The 19,239-nt window shown below is 53.7% G+C and overlaps 1 protein-coding gene across 4 annotated transcripts; it reads left to right on the forward strand.

The window, feature by feature from the left end:
• The first annotated feature begins 16 nt into the window (after window positions 1-16).
• Window positions 17-18,841, forward strand: Shisa7 (shisa family member 7). 4 transcript variants are annotated; one of them, XM_087909537.1, is made up of 6 exons: window positions 17-296; window positions 7,687-8,521; window positions 10,058-10,212; window positions 12,361-12,411; window positions 13,375-13,524; window positions 14,140-18,841. In XM_087909537.1, exons 2-6 carry the CDS (start codon window positions 7,842-7,844, stop codon window positions 14,775-14,777), a joined length of 1,674 nt encoding a protein of 557 aa, XP_087765663.1. In that variant the 5' UTR covers window positions 17-296; window positions 7,687-7,841; the 3' UTR covers window positions 14,778-18,841. The 4 variants fall into 4 exon arrangements, with proteins under 4 accessions (XP_087765663.1, XP_087765665.1, XP_087765659.1 ...); XM_087909539.1 differs by having other exon boundaries at window positions 7,801-8,521; XM_087909533.1 differs by lacking the exon at window positions 17-296 and adding an exon at window positions 501-2,109.
• Window positions 18,842-19,239: the final 398 nt, after the last annotated feature.

Below are 19,239 nucleotides of genomic sequence, written 5' to 3' on the forward strand. Positions count from 1 at the left end.
AAGTGGGGTCTCTTGCAAGTGGGGTGGGGGAGGCGCCTCTTCTGAGCTCCAAGCCGGCGAGACACAGGCGAGGGTTGGCGGCGGCCACATCTGCACTGGGGGGGCCGGTGCGCATCTGCACGAGAAAGAGCTGCCGGCCAGGGTCCCCGCCACGCTGCCTGCCGCCCCCACCCCCATCGGCGCGCGCGCGCGCCCAGCCCCACTGGCTGGCAGACACGCGCTCGCGCTGCCTTTCTTGGCTGGCCCCCACGCTACCACCCCCGATTCCCCCGAGGGTCCCGCATCCGGAAAGTGAGGTGAGCGCATCCGTACCTGGTGAGAAAGGGAAAACTGAGGCACGGGGGAAAGAGGGGAATAGGGAGGAAAGGACAAGTGTATGAATGGATGGATAGATGGGATGGACAGCTGCTGCTCAGTGGTTCGTACTCGCCCAAGACGCAGAATTCTGCAGCCCCTAGGAGAGTGTTGAAACTCTACAGACGCCCCCCTCAACCTCCACCGCGTCAAACCCTCACCCAAGATTTACAGATTCCTTCCCCAATCTTGAAAGCCCTTAGAAGGCATCCTGTGTCCGCCAAGGATGCACGGACCAGTCCGATTCCATTGACAATCAGACTCACCCCACCACCACCACGGATCCTGGCAGCCCAGCCCCCTCCCAAAAGGCCTGTTGCCAGTCACCCTAGTCCAGCAGACCCTCCCCGGGGACCTAGGAGTACCAGCCATCCTCCGGAGCCCTTTGGGACTCGGGCATCGGAGCCCCGGCCCCCGCCTTCCGGATCCAGGTGTCCCCTCCGCACACCCAGCCCGAAGCCTGCGTCTCGAGGCCGCGCTCGCGTCGCCATGGCAACGGGAGTCTATTTTGCGCCGGGAACACACAGCTCCCTCCGCAGCGCCCCCCACCCACCCTGCTTAAGAGTAGGGGTCTCAAAGGGCTGGGATGGGAGGCAATGCCGTGATGGGAATTAGACAGAAGCCTGGAACAGGCGTGCAGAGATTGAGAGCCCCTGACAGAAGTACTGGGTGTGGAGACTACAAGGAGAATACAGCTCCAGGCGGGGGAGGCTGGAGATGGAGGCCCCAGACAGAGATCCGGGACAGAGCCCCAGACAGACACAGAGATGCAGAGGGACCGAAACAAGGACCCGATGGCAGAGTCGGGTTAAAAGGAGAGAGAAAACAGCCGGTTGGATGGAGGCAGGGGTCCTGACAAGAGGATGCACAGAGTGTCTATCTAGGCAGGGACCCCAGACAGCCCAGATAGAGTAGAGTTGCATGTAATGCTAAGGGGGAGCCACTCTTTCCTCTGGCAAGGATCTGGGGATTTTTCCCGGTAGCCAGGACCGGCTCCGCTTCCCTCCCTCTGCTTCTTCCACAGGTCTTCAGTTTTGCCTGGTTTCCGCATTCCTACCTCAAACTGCCTCCTAATCCCCGAGATTCCTAGGAACCCCCTCCACTTGCTCTCCAACCCCTGCCCTGATCTACTCTCCCGCTACCGCCTCCGCCACTGCCACCTGCAGACCCCACTCAGGCCATTTTAGAGGCTTTGGTCCTTGTTGGTTATGCCCTCCCTCTCTGGGTCTCACTTCTCTCACTCTCTTGCCCACCTCCCCACCCTCCCATCCCCCGCCTCTCTGTTCCTCCTTCTCTGGGTCTCCCACTCTCTTTCTTTCTCTGTCTACTTCCCATCACTATCCATCCTTCCGGTACCACCTTCCGTGGGTTTCTATCTCTTTCCTAGCTGGCTGGCTCTGTCTTCCTCTTTGTTTCTATGTTCCCCTCTTCCGGGATCCTGTTCCCCTGTCCCTTCACCAGCCTCCCCCCCACCTGCTGCTGTTCTCTTCAAGGACCCTCAGGAGGCACTCCGATCTTCCCAGCCCAGCCCACTTCCGCCATCCTAGCCAAGATTCTCCACCCCCAGCTAGCAGGGATGGGATAGGACTTGTTGGGGGCTTCCTCTCTCCAATCTGGCTCTCTTTCTCTGTACCTTGCGTCTCTCAATCCTGGGCCGGATTTGAGAACCAAGCAAGGTGAAGCAGCTGGAAGAACCGGGGGTTTGGGCCTCCCTTTCCACCCACCCCCTCTGGCTGTGGAGGAGGACATTGACTTGTGAGTGAGAACTAGAGGTTGGGGGCGGTATAGGGCTGGGGGCGGAGTAGGGAATGGGGCGGGTATGTAGGCTCCACAGGAGTTCTCACAAGCCAGCTGCAGATTCTGCACGGTTGACCCGGAGTGTGCTTGCACCTATAAGGCTGCATGACAGATAGGATGAGCCTGCCTGCCTGCCTGACTGCCTGCCTGCCTGCCTACCTGCCTGCCTGTGCCAGCGCAGGGAGCTGGCCTCGGGTGGTAATGTCTCTGGTGTGTCTTGGGTACTGAAGGCTAAAATACGTGCAAATGTTTGTATGTCCGTGTAGAGTGATGTGTGTGTGTGTCTGCACACACTCACATGCTCTGGAAGGAGGTATCGGTGTATCGCCAGGATGACACTGAGTGTCCTTGCTTTGGGACCACTGTTTAGGTGTCCTATGGTCTGTTGTCTATCGATCCTGTTAGGAGTCTGAGCAGTGTTGTATGAGGGAAACAGAGAACCAGTCCCCCTGTCTCCAGTGTCTGCACTGGCTGCTGCATCTGCAGATGGTTGTCCTCTGTCAACTCCCAGCCTTTGAGCAAGGGAGACAGCTGCCTTCCGCCCCATCAGTCCAGATGGCTTTCATTCTTTCAGCCAAATTCTCATTGTACATGTCAGTGCTCAAAGAATGAAGGGATCTATATGGCTGTGTCTGCCACTCTCAGAAAGACTGACTCTCTAGGTGTCTCTCCTCCCTTCTCTGTGTTTGGGATAAAGCCATCTAGTCTAGTACCTGGAGATTCAGGTTTACAGACTAGCCCCAAGTCCGGGCACTGTGGGGCATAAGCAACCAACAGAACCTCTTTAAAAATTTTTCTCATCTGGGGGGTGGGTGGGATATGAATATCTGCCTCTCATACCTGCTTCAACATTTCCCAAGATACAAATGTTCTCCCGAGCGTTTACATGTACCAGACACTGATTCTCAGTGCCGTAGAAAAGCAGAGATGTAGATCCAACCCTCCGCCTTCATGGACGTTCTAGTCAAGGCGTGAAAGGTGCATAGCAAGACAACATGTGCATCCCGTGACAGATGTAGAGAACTCTAGAAGACACCCAACAGGACCAGGAACCCCAGCGGGTCTGGGGCTGCTTAGTGACTTGCTGAGATGCTCGGTGAGAGGTGCTGAATGGGGCAGTGGGGGTGGTGGCTGACGGGCTGAGATCTGCCACAGAGGCAGCAGCAAGCGCTAAGGGCAAGAGAGGAGAGAATTCTTGGGCATGACCCTAGAATGGCCTAGAGAAACGATTCTCCACCCCTTTGGGCTCATGAAGGTTGCCTAAGATCGTTGGAAAACAGATATTTACATACAATTAGTAACAGTAGTGAAATTACAGGTATGAACTTATGACTTATGAAAATAATTTTAATGGTTGGGAATCACCACAACAGGAGGGGCTGTATTAAAGGGTCGCGGTGTTAGGAAGGCTGAGAAGCCCTGGCCCAGAGGAAAATGAAATGGCGAGTACTTCGGGTAGACTGAGGCAAGAAGTCAAGACAGTCTCAACAGGGAAGTTGTTGATGTCATCTGCCCATTTTGGGTTTTTTTGTTTTTTGCTTTTTTGTTTTTTGAGACAGGGTTTCTCTGTGAAACAGTCCTAGCTGTCCTGGAACTCACTCTGTAGACCAGGCTGCCCCTCAAACTCACAAATCTGCCTGTCTGTGCCTCCCAAGTGTTGGATTAAAGGGTGTGCCACATGCTGTTTGTTTTTAAAGACCGGGTCTCACTTAGTCATGATTAAGCTTGAACTCTCTACGCTTTGAACTCTGACCCCCCCTACCTCCCATGATAGCAGGCGCTATCATGCCTGCCTCCATTTTTAAAGAGATTGGGTAAAAATGTGGTTGGATGTGGAGGCACAACACACCTTTAATCCCAGCACTTGAAGGCAGAGGCAGGCAGATCTCTATGAGTTCAAGCCAACCTGGTCTATATAGTGAGTTCCAAGCACTGTTTCAAAAAACAAAACAACAAAAACGCTCAGAAAAAATGATGGAAACAGATGCGGAGACCCACAGCCAAACAGTCCTCCAGGAATCCTGCCGGAGAGGGGGAGGAAGCCAGAGAGGAGGGGATGCCACCAGAAAACCCACAGAATCAACTGACTTGGTTCATAGGGGCTCACAAAGTCTGAACCACCATCCAGAGAGTTTGCTGACCTAGGCCCTCTGTACATGTTACAGTTGTGTAACTTGGACTTCTTGTGGGGCTCCTCAGAGTGACAGCCTGAGCTGGTTTTGACTCTGTTACCTGCTTTTGGGACCCTTTCCTGCTGTCGGGCCGCCTCATCCAGCCGAGATAGGAGAGGAGGTGCCTAATCTCACTGCAACTTGATAATGCCCTGGCTGGCTCATATAAACATGGGAGGCCTGCCCTTTTCTGAAGAGAAACAGGAGAAGTGGGGCGGGGGGGGGGGGGAGAGGATGATGGGAGGGGCAGGGAGAAAAAGGAGGGAGGGAGGGGAAACTGATTGGAGTGGGCAAAAAATCGTTAATTAATTGTTCATTAAAAATTGGAAAAAACTTAAATTTACATTTAGCACCTTAAAATGTACAACTCAGTGTTGTCTGGCATATTCCCTATGTTGTGTGATGATCTCTTTTATTGTAAGAGTGTGTGTGTGTGTGTGTGTGTGTGTTATGCTCATGCACACGCACACATGTGTGCCATGGTTCACATACAGAGGTCAGAGAACAACTTTTGGGAATCCCCTTTTCCTCTTCTACCGTTTGAAACCCAGGGGATCCAATCAAGGTTGCCAGCTTAACAGTAAGCAATTTTGCCCACCGAGTCACCTTGTCTGCTCTAGTTCCAAAACATTCTCACCACTGCAAAAGGAAGCCCTCTGTGTATGAAGCCCTTCCTCCCAGCTACAATATATAACTATTAGGATTTTTGTCAGCATGGGCTTGACTATTGCTGGCATTTCATATAACTGAGCTTATATACTCTGTAACATTTCACCTCTGGCTAATTTTACTTCTCACACAGCTTCGAGATGCATTTGTGTTGTAGCTTCCGTAGCTCTGGGTGTAACTCCTCTTCCAGGCTGAGTAATAGTCTACTGTATGGATGGATCATATTAGTTTGTCCAGCCATCTGTTTGCCAGAGTCAGTTCTGCTTTCTCTTTACAATGCATAGAAATACTATAGACTTTGGTGCATGCATTTTGTATGCTCATATGTATTTAGTTCTTTGGGGGTAAACACAAAGAAGTGGAATTGCTGGTTTCTATGGTAACTTACAATTAATATGTGTGTGGTATTTAGGATTAAACCCTCAGCCTCCAGCATACTACGCAAGTGCTCTATCACTGAGCACTTGCTCACTTTTTGAGTCAGGATCTTGCTAAACTGACTAGGCTAGCCTTGAGCTCACTAAGTACTCAGGCAGGTCTTGAGTTTGCAAACTTTCTGCCTCAGCATCTCAAGCAGACTGGATGGCCACCAGATCTGTTTAAATTTTTATGTGTCACCAAACTCTTCAACCAAGTGAACCAAGCCACTTCTAAAGCAACTATAAACACCCATATGAGAGCACCCAGTAAGCCGTGAAGTAGTCTAGGCTAGAGTTTAGGGAAAAGGTCTAACCTAAGGCTGAGATGAAGGCCAGGCATGCACTCAGGAGGTAGAGGCGGAATTGGAGTTCAATGTTAGCCTTAGTTACATAGTGAGTTTGAAGCCAGCAAGGGCTCCATGGACTTTATTACAATAAAATCAAGCAAAAGGTAAGGAGAAGGAAGGACAGGAAAGCAGAGGAGTGGCTGGAAGGAGTGGAAGAGATGGAAGGCAAAAGGAGGAAGGGATGGACAGAGAGAGAGAGAGAGAGAGAGAGAGAGAGAGAGAGAGAGAGAACGCATTCATGCACCTGTAATCTCAATTCTTGGGAAGCTAAGGTAGAATGATTCACTGGTTTCCAGCTAGCCTGGGCTACATAGTTTTATGGGTCAGCCTGGATTAGAGTGAGACTCAGTGGTTTAAAAAAAAAAAGTTGAGACTCCATGTGATAGAAGAGTTGGAGCCAAATCTTAGGAAACCCCAGTACCCCAAAACCATCTCCCATACTAACTGTCTAGCACTTTGGTTGACAGTAGTTACACACACACAGAGAGAGAGAGAGAGAGAGACAGACAGACAGACAGACAGACAGACAGACAGACGCAGGCATGCACAGTGGACAGAACAGAACAAATTATAAAATCACCTAATAATTTTTTCTTTAATACATTCCTCCCATCTGCTGTTTTAGTTCCTTATGGGTCTGTCACTTCTCAATGTTTCTCCTCAGTTGTCTGAAGCACACGTGACAGTTCTGTCTAGTCACTCCCTCATCTCCCTGGAAGGTCAACCCTAGACCCACAGGAAACTGTGCGCTTGCTTTGTTAGAGGTTCCACCCTTGATGCTCTTGACAGCTCGGGGAGGGTGGTCAGGACCTCAGGCATGGATCCAAGGGTTGTTTCCAGGAGTCCCTGTCCCACGCACTAGGCACAGCCTTCGTGCTGAGTCTGTGGAAGGAAGCTCCTGGGCAGCTGGTCTCTCTGGGGTTTGTCAAGATGCCATTCGAGAAGAGGGGGAGCCACTCTGAGGGGAACCACCCAGAGCCTGCCTCTGCCTGCAGCCGGGGCTCTGAACTGCTTATCCTGCCTTGTGGTGGGGCTCTGCTCTCCCGGCGGCGGCTCCCTGTTAGACTGTCTCTACACCCCCCTAACTTCTCCTGCCCACGCTGGTCTGTTCCTGACCTGCCTGGACCGTTGCCATGGAGACAGCTAAAAGACCTGCCCTTCGGACCCACCTCCCCAGTTACATTTCTCTTTTTATCACCCCCACATCGAATATGTTTCTTCCCAAACTGTGAATAGCAGTGACACTCCTGTATATGAAATCGTGCGCATGCACGTGCGCGTGCACGTGTGTGAAAGAGTTAGGGACTGTTTGGAGATATCACCAAGACAATTTTCCTTTGTAGGTTTGTTTGTTTGTCTCCGTATGTATCTTTGGTTGGCCTGAAACTTAACTCTATAGCTCAGGTTGGCCTCAAACTTCAGACAATGCTCCTGCCTCTGCCTCCAGAGTGCTGGGGTTACAGGCATGTGTCACCATACCAGGCTCCTTTTTTTTTTCTTCCCCAGTACCAGGAGGCATCTTAGGTTGTCACACAGGGACATCACCTGCACGCCTGTCAGCTGTTCTACAGGTTCATAGGACAAGACTGTATGATGACTCCCCACTTCAGTATGTGTTCCTGCACCCATGTTGAGAGCAGAGCTTAGCTCATGGCTTGGCTCTGAACTAATTTTCATATTCTCATTCCCTCTCTCTCTCTTTCTCCCTCCCTTCTCCCCTCTTTACTTCTGCCTCCTCTACTACCTTGCGACCCCACATCTTCTCTTCCCTATCCCTCTTTCTGCCCTCCCTTCTCTTTCCTTCCCTCTCTTCTTTCCCTCCTTCCTGGACTCCGCGGGTCCCTGGCTGCCGCTCACCACCCCCTCCCCACACATCTTCCTCAACTCCCCCCTCCGCCTTCTGCCTTCACACCTTCCTTCTCCGTCAAGTCCTCCCTTCGTTATAACTTCTGCAAGCCCCTCCTCCATCCCCGCCGACCTTTCTTTTCTCCCGCTTCACTCCTCTCTCGTTGCTCCCTTTGCCCTCCCCTTCCACCCCTGCAGTTCAGCTCCGGGATCCGCAGCCTGGCGTCCCGGTGCGCACCATGCGGGCCCTGCTGCTGCTCGGGAGCATCGCGCTGCTGGCCTCCGCCGCGGGTCCAGCCATGGCGCGCCCATCCAACGATACGAGCGCAGTGGCCCCGGGCCCGCTGCCTGCGCTCCTCGCGCACCTGCGGCGCCTAACCGGGGCTCTGGCGGGCGGCGGGAGCCCGGCGGGCACCGGCGCTAACGCCACCAAGACCAGCCCCGCGGGTGGCGCGGGTGCAGCGGCACGGGCGCCACCTCCGGCCGAGCTCTGCCACGGCTACTACGATGTCATGGGCCAGTACGACGCCACCTTCAACTGCAGCACCGGCTCCTACCGCTTCTGCTGCGGCACCTGCCACTACCGCTTTTGCTGCGAGCACCGCCACATGCGCCTGGCACAGGCCTCTTGCTCCAACTATGACACCCCACGCTGGGCCACCACACCTCCGCCTCTAGTCGGAGGCGCCGGGGGTGCTGGGGGTGCGGGCGGGGGCCCGGGACCGGGCCAGGCAGGGTGGCTGGAAGGGGGTCGGGCCGGGGGCGCTGGGGGTCGTGGAGGCGAGGGCCCCGGGGGCAGCACGGCCTACGTAGTGTGCGGAGTCATCAGCTTCGCCCTGGCGGTGGGCGTCGGTGCCAAAGTGGCCTTCAGCAAGGCGTCGCGTGCGCCCAGAGCGCACCGGGAGATCAACGTGCCCAGGTAGGTGTGCGGAGGGGCTGGAGGGATAGGAGGGAGCACGCAGCCGGGGCACTGGGAGGCCAAGCAGTCTGATGGAGGCGGTGCCTTAATGCTGGGAGGTGAAACTGGGCAGTGAGAGGCCCAGCAACCTGTCTGAGGGTGTGGCCTGGGCGAAAGGGGTGGCTGCTGGGGGCGGGGCCTGTGCTGTGGGAGGTGGAAGCTTTGAGGTGTGGCTACACGAATGGGTAGGATCCAAGTTAGTGGTGGGAAATAACTGGGGCCTGAGAACAGTTGCAAGGGTCTGGTTATAGAGAAGAACTGGGATAGGAGAGTTCATTCATTCAGCCAATATTTCTTAAAAAAAAAAAAAAAAAGCTTTCTGTGGAGCAGGAGCTGGGGATACAGAATGGGAAAAAAGCCCTGCCCTTCTGAATAAACCTATGTCCCAAACTCAAGTATTCTGCTTGTGAACTATGAGATGTGGGGTCTCTGTGCCTAGGGGTCCTCGCACAGATAGTAGGGCTAAGAACAGACCTCCGTTTATTCAGATTCTAAAGAATAGCTGAGCTGATTCATGTAGAGTCCTAGCTAAGTGTTCATTAAATATTTGTGGTAGACCCAGAAAGCCTGTATGCCACGTAACTCTAGACGTTGACAACCGCTATGGGGTGGGGGGTAACAATGTACAATGTAAAGAGTTAAGAGAAGGAGTGTTGGTTTCGGGGAGAGGTTTGTTTTGTTGAAGATCGGAAAGAGTCTGAGCAGGATCCTGAAGAAATTAGAGATAGAGTCAAGCAGCTACTGTGTGAGGCTGTTCCAGGCAGCGGGCACAGACACATTCCAGAGGTGTCCTGTGTATACGTGGTGTCTGAGATGAGGCAGGAAGGGGCTGCGTTTCTTCTGTGTGCTATGAGTAGCCACTAGAGGTGGACAGAGACCATTGCAATACGTAGACATCCTGTGTGAGGGCCGACCAGGGACAAGGACCGTGATTTCTGGGTGGGAGAGGCGCTGAGCAGTGAACTGATGGCAATGTATTGTGGAGGTCTACTTTGGAGGACTGGAAAGAGGAAAAGTTCCAAAAGGTTTGAGGTCTGCCTAAGTGAACCAGGAAGGCCGCCCAAGAAACAGTAATAAAGTTCATGGTGGGGCAAGACAACACAGGAACATGAACGTGGATGGACCACAGAAAGAGTTCTTGGAGGAATATGTCAGTCAGGAAGTGTGGCTGAGAAAGGCTGACCTTAGAAGCCCTAGTCAGATGGTGGTGGTACACGCCTTTAATCCCAGCACTCAGGAGGCAGAGGCAGGCAGGTCTCTGTGAGTTCAAGGCCAGCCTGGTCTACAAGAGCTAGATCCAGGACAGGTTCCAGAGAAACCTTGTCTTGAAAAAACAAAAAAACAAAAAACAAAAAAAAAAAAGTGCCTAGTCAAAGATGGACCACATCTCTGCCCTACAGACTCCCTACAAAAGAGAATGGGGGGGGGGAAGAAGCCTGGGCCCCTCCATCCCCTCTCATCCCAGTCCCTGACTACCCATCCATCCACCATTTTCAGAGCTCTGGTGGACATTCTAAGGCATCAAGCAGGACCAGCAACCCGCCCGGACCGGGCCCGAAGCAGCTCTCTGACCCCAGGGCTAGGAGGCCCAGAAAGCATGCCTCCCAGGACACCCAAGAACCTTTACAACACCATGAAGCCCTCCAACCTCGGTGAGTGCAAGTGACAGATGCAATCTCATCTCTGGTCACGCCCTCAACCCTATGGTTCTGCCCTTCTTCCCCGTGTGACATCCCCCCTCCCGCTTGATTCCTTGGCCCCACTCTGGTCTCCATCCATCAGCCTTGACCACCTCATTTCTCCCTTCACCGCCCATTCTACTCATCCTGAGAGAAATCCCAGAGGCCATAGTGGACAAGAAAAATTCTGGTCTTGTTTGAGGCAGGAAATGGGGGAGGGTGGTGGGGCGGGCTTTTCCCAGAGAGAAGAATAACTTTAGCTGCAGGAGCTCTGGGTCGCTGGAGCAGAACTTATGAGGCTCTCAGGCCTGAGACCGCACACATCATGGAGTTCTAGGCTTCTTCGGTGCCAGGCTGAGCTCAGGTACCCTGCTCTGAAATCAGTGGGGAGCCACTGAGGTATTTCAAGCAGGAAGCAACACAGTTAGATGTTGAAGCACTCAGCTGTAATCTCAGAACTCTCAGTGAGGCCGGAGACAGGAGGATCAAGAGGTGGAGAGCAGCCTGGGTTAAATAGCAGGAACCTATCCCAGAAAACCAAGGGGTAGGAATGCAGCTCAGGGGTGGAACAGACTTGTGAGGAGCTGGAAGTGGGACCCATGAGTAGACCACTTGCCTAGCACCCAACAGGAAGGGATTCGGGGATGTAGTTCAGTGACAGGGTGTTTACTTAGCACGCATAGAGCTCTGGCTCCCATCTCCAGCCTGGAAAAACATAAAATGGAAGTCGGGTGTGGTGGCTCATGTTTTTGATCTCAGCACTCAGGTGTCAGAAGAAGGTGAATCTCTGTGAGTTCAAGACCAGTCAGGGTTACACAGTGAGACCTTAAAAAAAATGTTGACGCCAGTATGGTGGCACACACCTTTAACCCAGTGCTTTTGAGGCAGAGGCAGGCAGAGCTCTGTGAGGTTGAGGCCAGCCTGGTCTACAGAGTGAGTGCCAGGACAGACTCTGAAATTGCAGAGAAACCCTGTCTTGAAAAGAGGAAAAGAAAGGAAGGAAGGAAGGAAGGAAGGAAGGAAGGAAGGAAGGAAGGAAGAAAGGAAGGAAGGAAAAAAAAGATGAGGTAAAAGAACTATGTTCTGGAATCTGCAACCTATGTTAAGGGAAGAGATGAGATGAACCAGGCTCTGGAGGCTGGGATTACAGCCCACGCAGTGATAGAAGAGGGTCTGGGCCAGGTCAGGGGTGCAAGGAGGAGATAGGATTTTTTCGAGACAGGGTTTCTCTGTGTAGCCTCGGCTGTCCTGGAACTCACTCTGTAGACCAGGCTGGCCTCGAACTCACAGAGATTCGCCTGCCTCTGGAGTGCTGGAATTAAAAGGGATTAAAGGGACCACCCTGCTGAACTTGAACTTCTGATTCTCCTTCCTACATCTTTTAAATGCTAGGATTACAGGATTACAGCATCAAGTTTAACTTTTCCCTCCTAACACAAGATATCACACTGCACCGCAGGCTGCCTGGAGCTCCTGTAGCCTGGGCCGACCCCGAATTCATGGCAGTTCTTCCGTCTCAGCATCCTGTATGCTGGGGCTGCAATCATGAGCCGCTTTGTGAAGGCTCGAGGTAGATTTTGAGGGAGCTTTCATTCTTCAGGCAAAAAGGGGAAGGAAGAGATTCAAGGCATTGAGACCAGTATTACAGAATGTGCAACAGCCCTGTGACAAGCCTCGGGCACCACCCCCACGGTCCACTTTTCCTGTTGGGGATGGTGAACCACAGAAGGCATCTGAGTGTCCGAGGGACAGCCGCTACGGGGCTTCCCACCTCAAACTGGCACATTTGATGATTCAAAGAGAGGGTGCCTGTCAAGGCACAGATGTGGAGTCAGGAGCAGCCACCAGGCATGAGTGGTGAAGACCAAGAGGTGGTACGGAGACCATCAGAGTTCTGGCCTGGGTATTGGGGTGAATAAGAGGGACATCTCATCCTCAGCCATGATCCTGAGTTCCCATCCTCTGTTTCCTCGATGGGACCGATAGAATAAGTCAACCTGTGGGGCTCTAATGAGGGGGTGGGAGCGGCACGGAACTGGGAGCCAGAAGTGACACACTTCCGGGCAAGTGTCAATTGGGATGGCGATGACAGTGACGTCACCTCCCTTCTCGGTCCCTCAGATAACCTGCACTACAACGTCAACAGCCCCAAGCACCGCGCTGCCACACTGGGTACGCAGAGGGCCGAAGCGCCCTGGGAGTCGGGGTCCTTCAGGCCCTCACTGTGGGCAGCCCCAGCCTGGTGCTGGGTGGAGCCCCAGTAAGACCCCTGTGAGCCGATGCTCACGTGGGGCTGGCCATCAAGGCAGCTGCAGTGTCCTCGAGAGGACACCGGAAGTGGTGATCTCCTTCCCGTCAAGTTTTGGGAAGATGCGTGGAATGCATTCCCAGCTGGGGCCAGGATTCAGTGGGTGCTGACAAATGCCAGCGGTCCCCAACCTGGAATGTGATTTCATCCTCAACCACAACCCTGTCTGTCCACTGTGGTGGGAAACGAGGGGCTCCTAAAGGTTGGAGCTCTCGAAAACTAGAACCCCAGGTCTCTCACCTCCCAAGCCCCCAGACCTCTGAAGGAGGAAGGCTGGAGCCTGAAATCTCGGGTCCGAGGGAGAATGGTTAGAGCATGGACCCCAGGTCTGAAAAAGGAGGGCTGGGATTTGAAATCCTAGGTCTAAAGGAGGAGGGTTGGACTCTTCCCTCAGACTCTTGAGTCTGCGCGGGGCGGGGGTGGGGGGATCTCCTGGGTCTAAAGGAGGAGGGCAAAGATCTACTGGACCCTGGGTCTCAGGGAGGAGGGGTAAGACCTGGATTCCTGTATCAGAGGGAGGGATGGAATCTGGCCTTTGGCCTTGAGGGAGGAGGGCTGGGGTCTGGACTCCCGGGCCTGGGAAAGGAGGGTTGGTCTCTGGACTCTTGGGACTGGGGGAAGAGGGCTGGGCTCTGGACTCTTGGGTCTGGGGGAAGAGGGCTGGGCTCTGGACTCTTGGGTCTGAGGGAGGGATTGGCTTTGGGAACCTGGGTCTGAGGGAGGAGGGCTGGGCGCTGGGTCCCTGGGTCTGAGGGAAGGAGGGCGAGGCTCTGGAACCTGGCTCTGAGGAAGAATGGCTGCACTAATATGGTCTTCCCCCGCCACAGACTGGCGAGCCATGCCACCACCCAGCCCCTCCCTGCACTACTCCACGCTGTCCTGCTCTCGATCCTTCCACAACCTCTCGCATCTCCCTCCATCCTATGAGGCTGCTGTGAAATCAGAACTGAATCGCTACTCCTCTCTCAAGAGATTGGGTGAGCTTGGGGAAGGGGTACTCAGCCAATGGTAGGGGGTGGAGGGAGGGGGGTGCGTTGAGTTCCAAGGACAGCAGTGGGGTGGTGGGGAGCTCAAAAGGTTCCAATCTTTCTACCGACTTTTTTCCTAGTTTTACCTGAAATATTTTGGGTTGGATTTTTGTTTATTTGTATTTAATTTTATTGTTCTGAAACTGAGTCTTCGCCTTGTAACACACTTTGTCCTGGAACACACTGTGTAATACAGGCTGACCTCAAACCCAGCTTCCCTAGAGTTGGGATTGCAGGTGGGAACCATCATGCCCTGCTTAGCTTGCTGACTTTTGTTGCTGAAACATTAAGACCTCCTGGGTGCGGTGACTGGAGACATGGCTCAAAGGTTAAGAGCATTGGCTGCTCTTCCAGAGGTCCTGAGTTCAATTTCCAGCAACCATCACAGCCATCTCTAATGAGATCTGGTGCCCTCTTCTGGTCTGCAGGCATACATGCAGGCAGAACCTGTGTATGTAATAAATAAATAAATCTTTAAAGGAAAAAAAAAAACTCCTGGGTGGTGTGCGATGCAGATGAGGATGCTCTGGGTTGTCATGGGATCTGTCTTTTCTTCTCCTCCAGCTGAAAAAGATCTAGATGAAGCCTACCTGAAACGCAGACATCTAGAGATGCCCCGTGGGACACTGCCTTTGCATGCACTGCGGCGGCCTGGTACTGGAGGTGGCTACCGCATGGATGGCTGGGGTGGTCCCGAGGAGCTGGGCCTGGCACCGGCACCCAACCCCCGGCGGGTTATGTCCCAGGAGCACCTGCTGGGTGATGGCCGAGCTTCCCGCTATGAGTTCACATTGCCTCGAGCGCGGCTGGTGTCTCAGGAACACCTGCTGCTGTCCTCACCAGAGGCACTCCGCCAGAGTCGAGAGCACCTGCTGTCACCCCCACGAAGTCCTGCACTGCCCCCAGATCCCACCACCCGGGCCAGCCTGGCTGCCTCACACTCCAACCTGCTGCTGGGGCCTGGGGGCCCCCCCACACCACTGCATGGGTTGCCTCCATCAGGCCTGCATGCCCACCATCACCACGCCCTTCACGGCTCTCCTCAACCAGCCTGGATGTCCGATGCAGGTGGGGGTGGTGGCACACTGGCCCGCCGGCCACCCTTCCAGCGCCAGGGAACCCTGGAGCAGCTTCAGTTCATTCCTGGGCACCACCTGCCACAGCACCTGCGCACTGCCAGCAAGAATGAAGTGACTGTCTGAGGCCAGGGTAGAGCGCTGGGGGCTGTGGCTTCTGAGGCCCCCTCCTCCCAGCCCAGATCTCCATCACAGGCTTATCATACACACCAAGGGTCTGAGACCAGATGAGCCCTTGGATCGGAGACCACGCCTCCTTTTGGGATGTCACAGTAGATGAGATCTCTCCTCCTACTTTGTCACTGTTTGAACCAAGGCCTCCTTCCCATGATGTCATCACAGAGGAAGAGGCCTGTACATGAGGTCATCGCTAGCAAATATGTCTGTGTTCTATGATGTCATTGCAGAAACTAAACCTCCTTCCTATGAGGTCACCACAGAGGAAGAGGCCTGCCCATGAGGTCATCACTAGAGGCTGTATCCATTTTGCATGACATCACCAGAGACTCCTTCCCTGTGATGTCACCACAGACAATGCCTTGTCCCATCCCATCATCCCTAGAAACAAAGATTTCCTCTGTGATGTCACTACAGAGACGAGTCTCCCACTTCTTGATATCGTCCTGAGCACCAAGGCCTCTTGAAACTGTCCAAATGTTTCTCTGCTATGGAGAAGATGCCTCCACCCCATGATGCCATGACTACAGACGAAGCCATTTTCCTGGGACACACTGCAGGGGACCGTGCCCTGCCCTTGTGTCCTCACTAAAGATGAGGCCTCCTCCCCACAGTGCTGTCACAGGATTTTGCCTCCCTCCTGTGATGCCATCACCAGAATAGGTGCCTTGCCCGATGGCACCATCACAGGGGCCGTGCCTCTTCGAGCGCAGTCATTACCAGTACTGACCACCTGTTCCAGGGACCTCTCCAGGAGGAGGCCCTGCTGTGGTGTGACCACTAGTGACCACCCGCTTGGAAATGACACCAGGGGACACCTCTATTGCTGTGCTGGGTTGTGAAAAAGTTGGGCGTGTCCAGCCGAAGACCATTTCGGGAAGATGCCAGAGAAAGCAGCTTTTCCTGAGATGTACTATGAGGGTGTCGGCACTGGGGATGCCAAGACAATGACCTGTCTGTAGGAGGCTGGCGATGATGCCCTCCATCGCCTGGACATCATCATAAAGGGTTTCCTTCTCAGAGGCGGTCCCCACTCTCGATGGCCACCAGTAGTGATTGTCATCAGAGTCCTTGTCTTGCTTCCCTATAACTTAGCTCCATGGCTTCTTCCCATGACCCCAGGGACATGGCCAACAGGATGTCTACCAGTGCCTCTAAAGGAAGGTTGGGCCTGTGCAGTGAGTCCTTGGGGATGGCACCCATGGATGAGCTTCAGCTCCAAGGAGGCCACTTTGATCCATGAGGCTTCTAAAATCCTGGGACTCATAGGTGGGCCAAAAGCTGGCATTACTTCTTTCTGCCATATCTAAAGACATCAGCTCTGTCAACAGAGCCCCCACCTCCTATTGGAGGGAGAGGGTTGGGGTGTATGTGCCGCTGACCTTGCCGATGACATCATCAATGCTACCCAGTGTACTCCTTTCATGATGGCATAGCAGTTGGGGTCCAGTGCTAATCATGTCATTTCCCAGGATTCCATAAGACTCACCTCAACTAGCACATCATCATCTACCAGGAATTGTCACCACTAATGATGTCAACATTGTCTCCCAATATTCCTCCCAACCGTAGTGTCACCATCTCCCAGGATCCTCAAAGCATGTCATCATCACCATCTCCTATGAGCCATCACAGCATGCTGTCATGGTGTGCCAGGATTCACCACAAATATGTTCTCATCACCTCCCAGCATTCACCACAGCCATAGGTCCCATCATCTCCCGGGACCCATCAGAACCATGCTGTCCTCATCTCTCAGGAGCCACTACAACCATGATGTTCTTGTCTCCCTAGTTGTGCCATGACCAGTGATGTCCGTCCTTACCTTCCAATCATTCCAAATCCATTATGCCTCATGGTGGCCCTCTCCAAGAGGCCTTGTTAGGACGGATAGTGCCGATGTTTTTCATTATCACAGTGTCGCCATCTCCCACGATCTACCTGCCCCACGTCTCATGTCTCGGCCACCAGAGCTATGATGTCACCACTTCATAAGATCCACCGCAGCTGCGGTGTCCTTGGATTCATGCAGCCCTGCATCGCCACATCCCGGATCCCTCTGAGTGTCACAGTCATAAGCCACAGGAGTCCATGAGAGTCATGGTGTCACCACCTCGGCCCCAATCGTGTCCTGTCATGATTCATCAGCAGTCACTGTACCCATGGTGCATCGCCTCCAGTCAGGCATACTAGCCAATGGTGTCTTCATCTCCCAGGACCCTCTCGAACCCCAGTGTCTCCGTGACCTAGGGTCCCTCTCCCATAACGATGATGTCATCACCTCCTGGATCCATGACAAACAATGCCATCATTTCCAGAGCTCACTGAAGTCCTGGTGTCACTGCCTCCCAGAATCCACGTTAAAACTGTGTCCTCATCTTCCAGGACCCATGGCACTTGTGTCCCATCTGCCAGGATCCACCATCTTAGACCGGCTATCTTTCCATTGTCCTCTGGGGTCTCATGGCATTTACAGTTCCTCCCTTCAGGGGAACCAGCACAACAGGCCATTTCCCATTCCCTCCGCAGGACTAGGGTGGAGCCAGCTGTCTCCCTCTGATAGTGCCCCCCTCCCCCACTCTGGCCCTTCTTGGTTAGTCACTGCCTCACTCCTGATCTGAATACATACCTGGGTCCAGACTTGGCCTTGGCTAGCCTCCTTCACCCACTGGTGAGTGCATCCAAACTCTTCCTGTGTCACCACCGTCCCTCACCCAGCCATTAGATCGGTGACAGGGTCAACCCAGTGACTTCACAGCAGTAGTAGAGGTGGGGTTTCCCAGCCCTTGGGTGGCTTCACTGACCTACTCCACTCAATCCCTGTTACTTGGATCCCACTACCAGATCAGAACTCACTAGCTTGGGCCAAACTCTCTTTAGAATCTTGGCCTGTAGGAAGATGCCACAGCTGGCAAACCACTTGCTGGCCAGTTCCCGGGGTAGGGATACCTGAGAGCAATGGCCATTGCTACCTTCATCTGCAAAGGCCAAGAAGGGTGCTCCTTCACCCCTTCCCGTAACATCCCAGGGAGTACCCAGGGGTTTCAGGGAGTCCCTAACACCCAGTGCACAATTTGACCCCTCCACACACAGTTCTCTGTACATATAGCCATGTTTCAGGGGGGCGGCCATTCCCCACTCTTAAAGGGCTACATGTCCCCCTCCCAGCCCCCAAGGCAAGGAGGGGGCTCTTCTCCCTCCTCTGGGCCGCCCTCTCCCTCTTATGCCCTCTTGCCCCACCAAATATTGGCCTCTGTGCTCATCCCTTCTCGCCAAGAGCCTGGATGGGATAGACGGTGCCAGGGTCTCCCCATCGAGGGAGGTAGGATGTTACCACCAATCCTCCTAAACTCCAGCGCCAGGTTTTCAATCTCCCGGCTAATAGACGTTCCGTGGGCTCCCCTTCCATTCTAGGGCCTCCCTTCAAGCGCGCTTAACACTCCCACGGAACATACAGCTTTCTTCAGCCCCCAGCATCGCAGGGGTGCGGGAGCTTTCAGCTTTTGTTTGCCCCCTTCTCTCAGTCTCTCCCTCCCTCCATCCTAACTTAGATTCCTTCCTGGGATCGGCCCTCCCCGTCCCCCAGCCTCTAACCCTCCGTTCACCCGCCCGACCCAGGAACTTTGACCTCTTATCTCAATAAAGCCATAGTGGGGAGAGGTCTCACCCGCCCCCCCCCCCCCCACTAGCACCACGATGCTTCCAGAGCTGGGACCTGGCCTTCTGAGTCTTCCCCCCTGTTCCCCAGTAAACACACAAACACACACGGACGGGGTGTGCACTGCCGTGCAGGGAAGCAGCTCCCCTTCTGGTTGGGGCTTGCAGAGGGGATGCCAGATTGAAGTGCTCCACCGGAGGACCCTCCACACCTCTGAATCCTAGCCTCACTCCCCTCTTCCCACTCTCCTTTCCAGTGCTGAACCCACCTTTGACTTCCTGGTGAGGACAGCGAGAAGAGCTGGCGCTCAGTGGGGGGTGGTTTTTGTTTTGGAATAAACAGCTGTTTTTCCTGATCTCCAGTCTCCAGGTTTTCACTGGGAAATTGGGGACCTCCTCCCCCTTTGTAGTAGATATAGGCTTGGCCAAAGTCAAAATGATATTTGTCAGGCGAGAAACTTCTAAAGGTGTTTCAGAAAGCTCAGAGATGCCCATTGCCTTGTGTTCCATGAAGCTGAGGGGTCAGAGAGGGAAGGGGAGTTATTTTTGTTTTTTCTTCTCTTCTCTTCTCTTCTTTTCTCTTCTCTTCTCTTCTCTTCTCTTCTCTTCTCTTCTCTTCTCTTCTCTTCTCTCCTCTTCTCTTTTCTTTTCTTTGAGACAGTTTCTGCTGTCTTGGAACTCACTTTGTAGAGCAGGCTAACCCTGAACTCAGATCAGCCTGCCTCTGTCTCCTGAGTGCTGGGATTAAAGGTGT

This window comes from Myodes glareolus, chromosome 1 (genome assembly GCF_982192425.1).
Source record: "Myodes glareolus chromosome 1, mMyoGla1.1, whole genome shotgun sequence".
In the NCBI taxonomy this organism is placed as follows: domain Eukaryota; kingdom Metazoa; phylum Chordata; class Mammalia; order Rodentia; family Cricetidae; genus Myodes; species Myodes glareolus.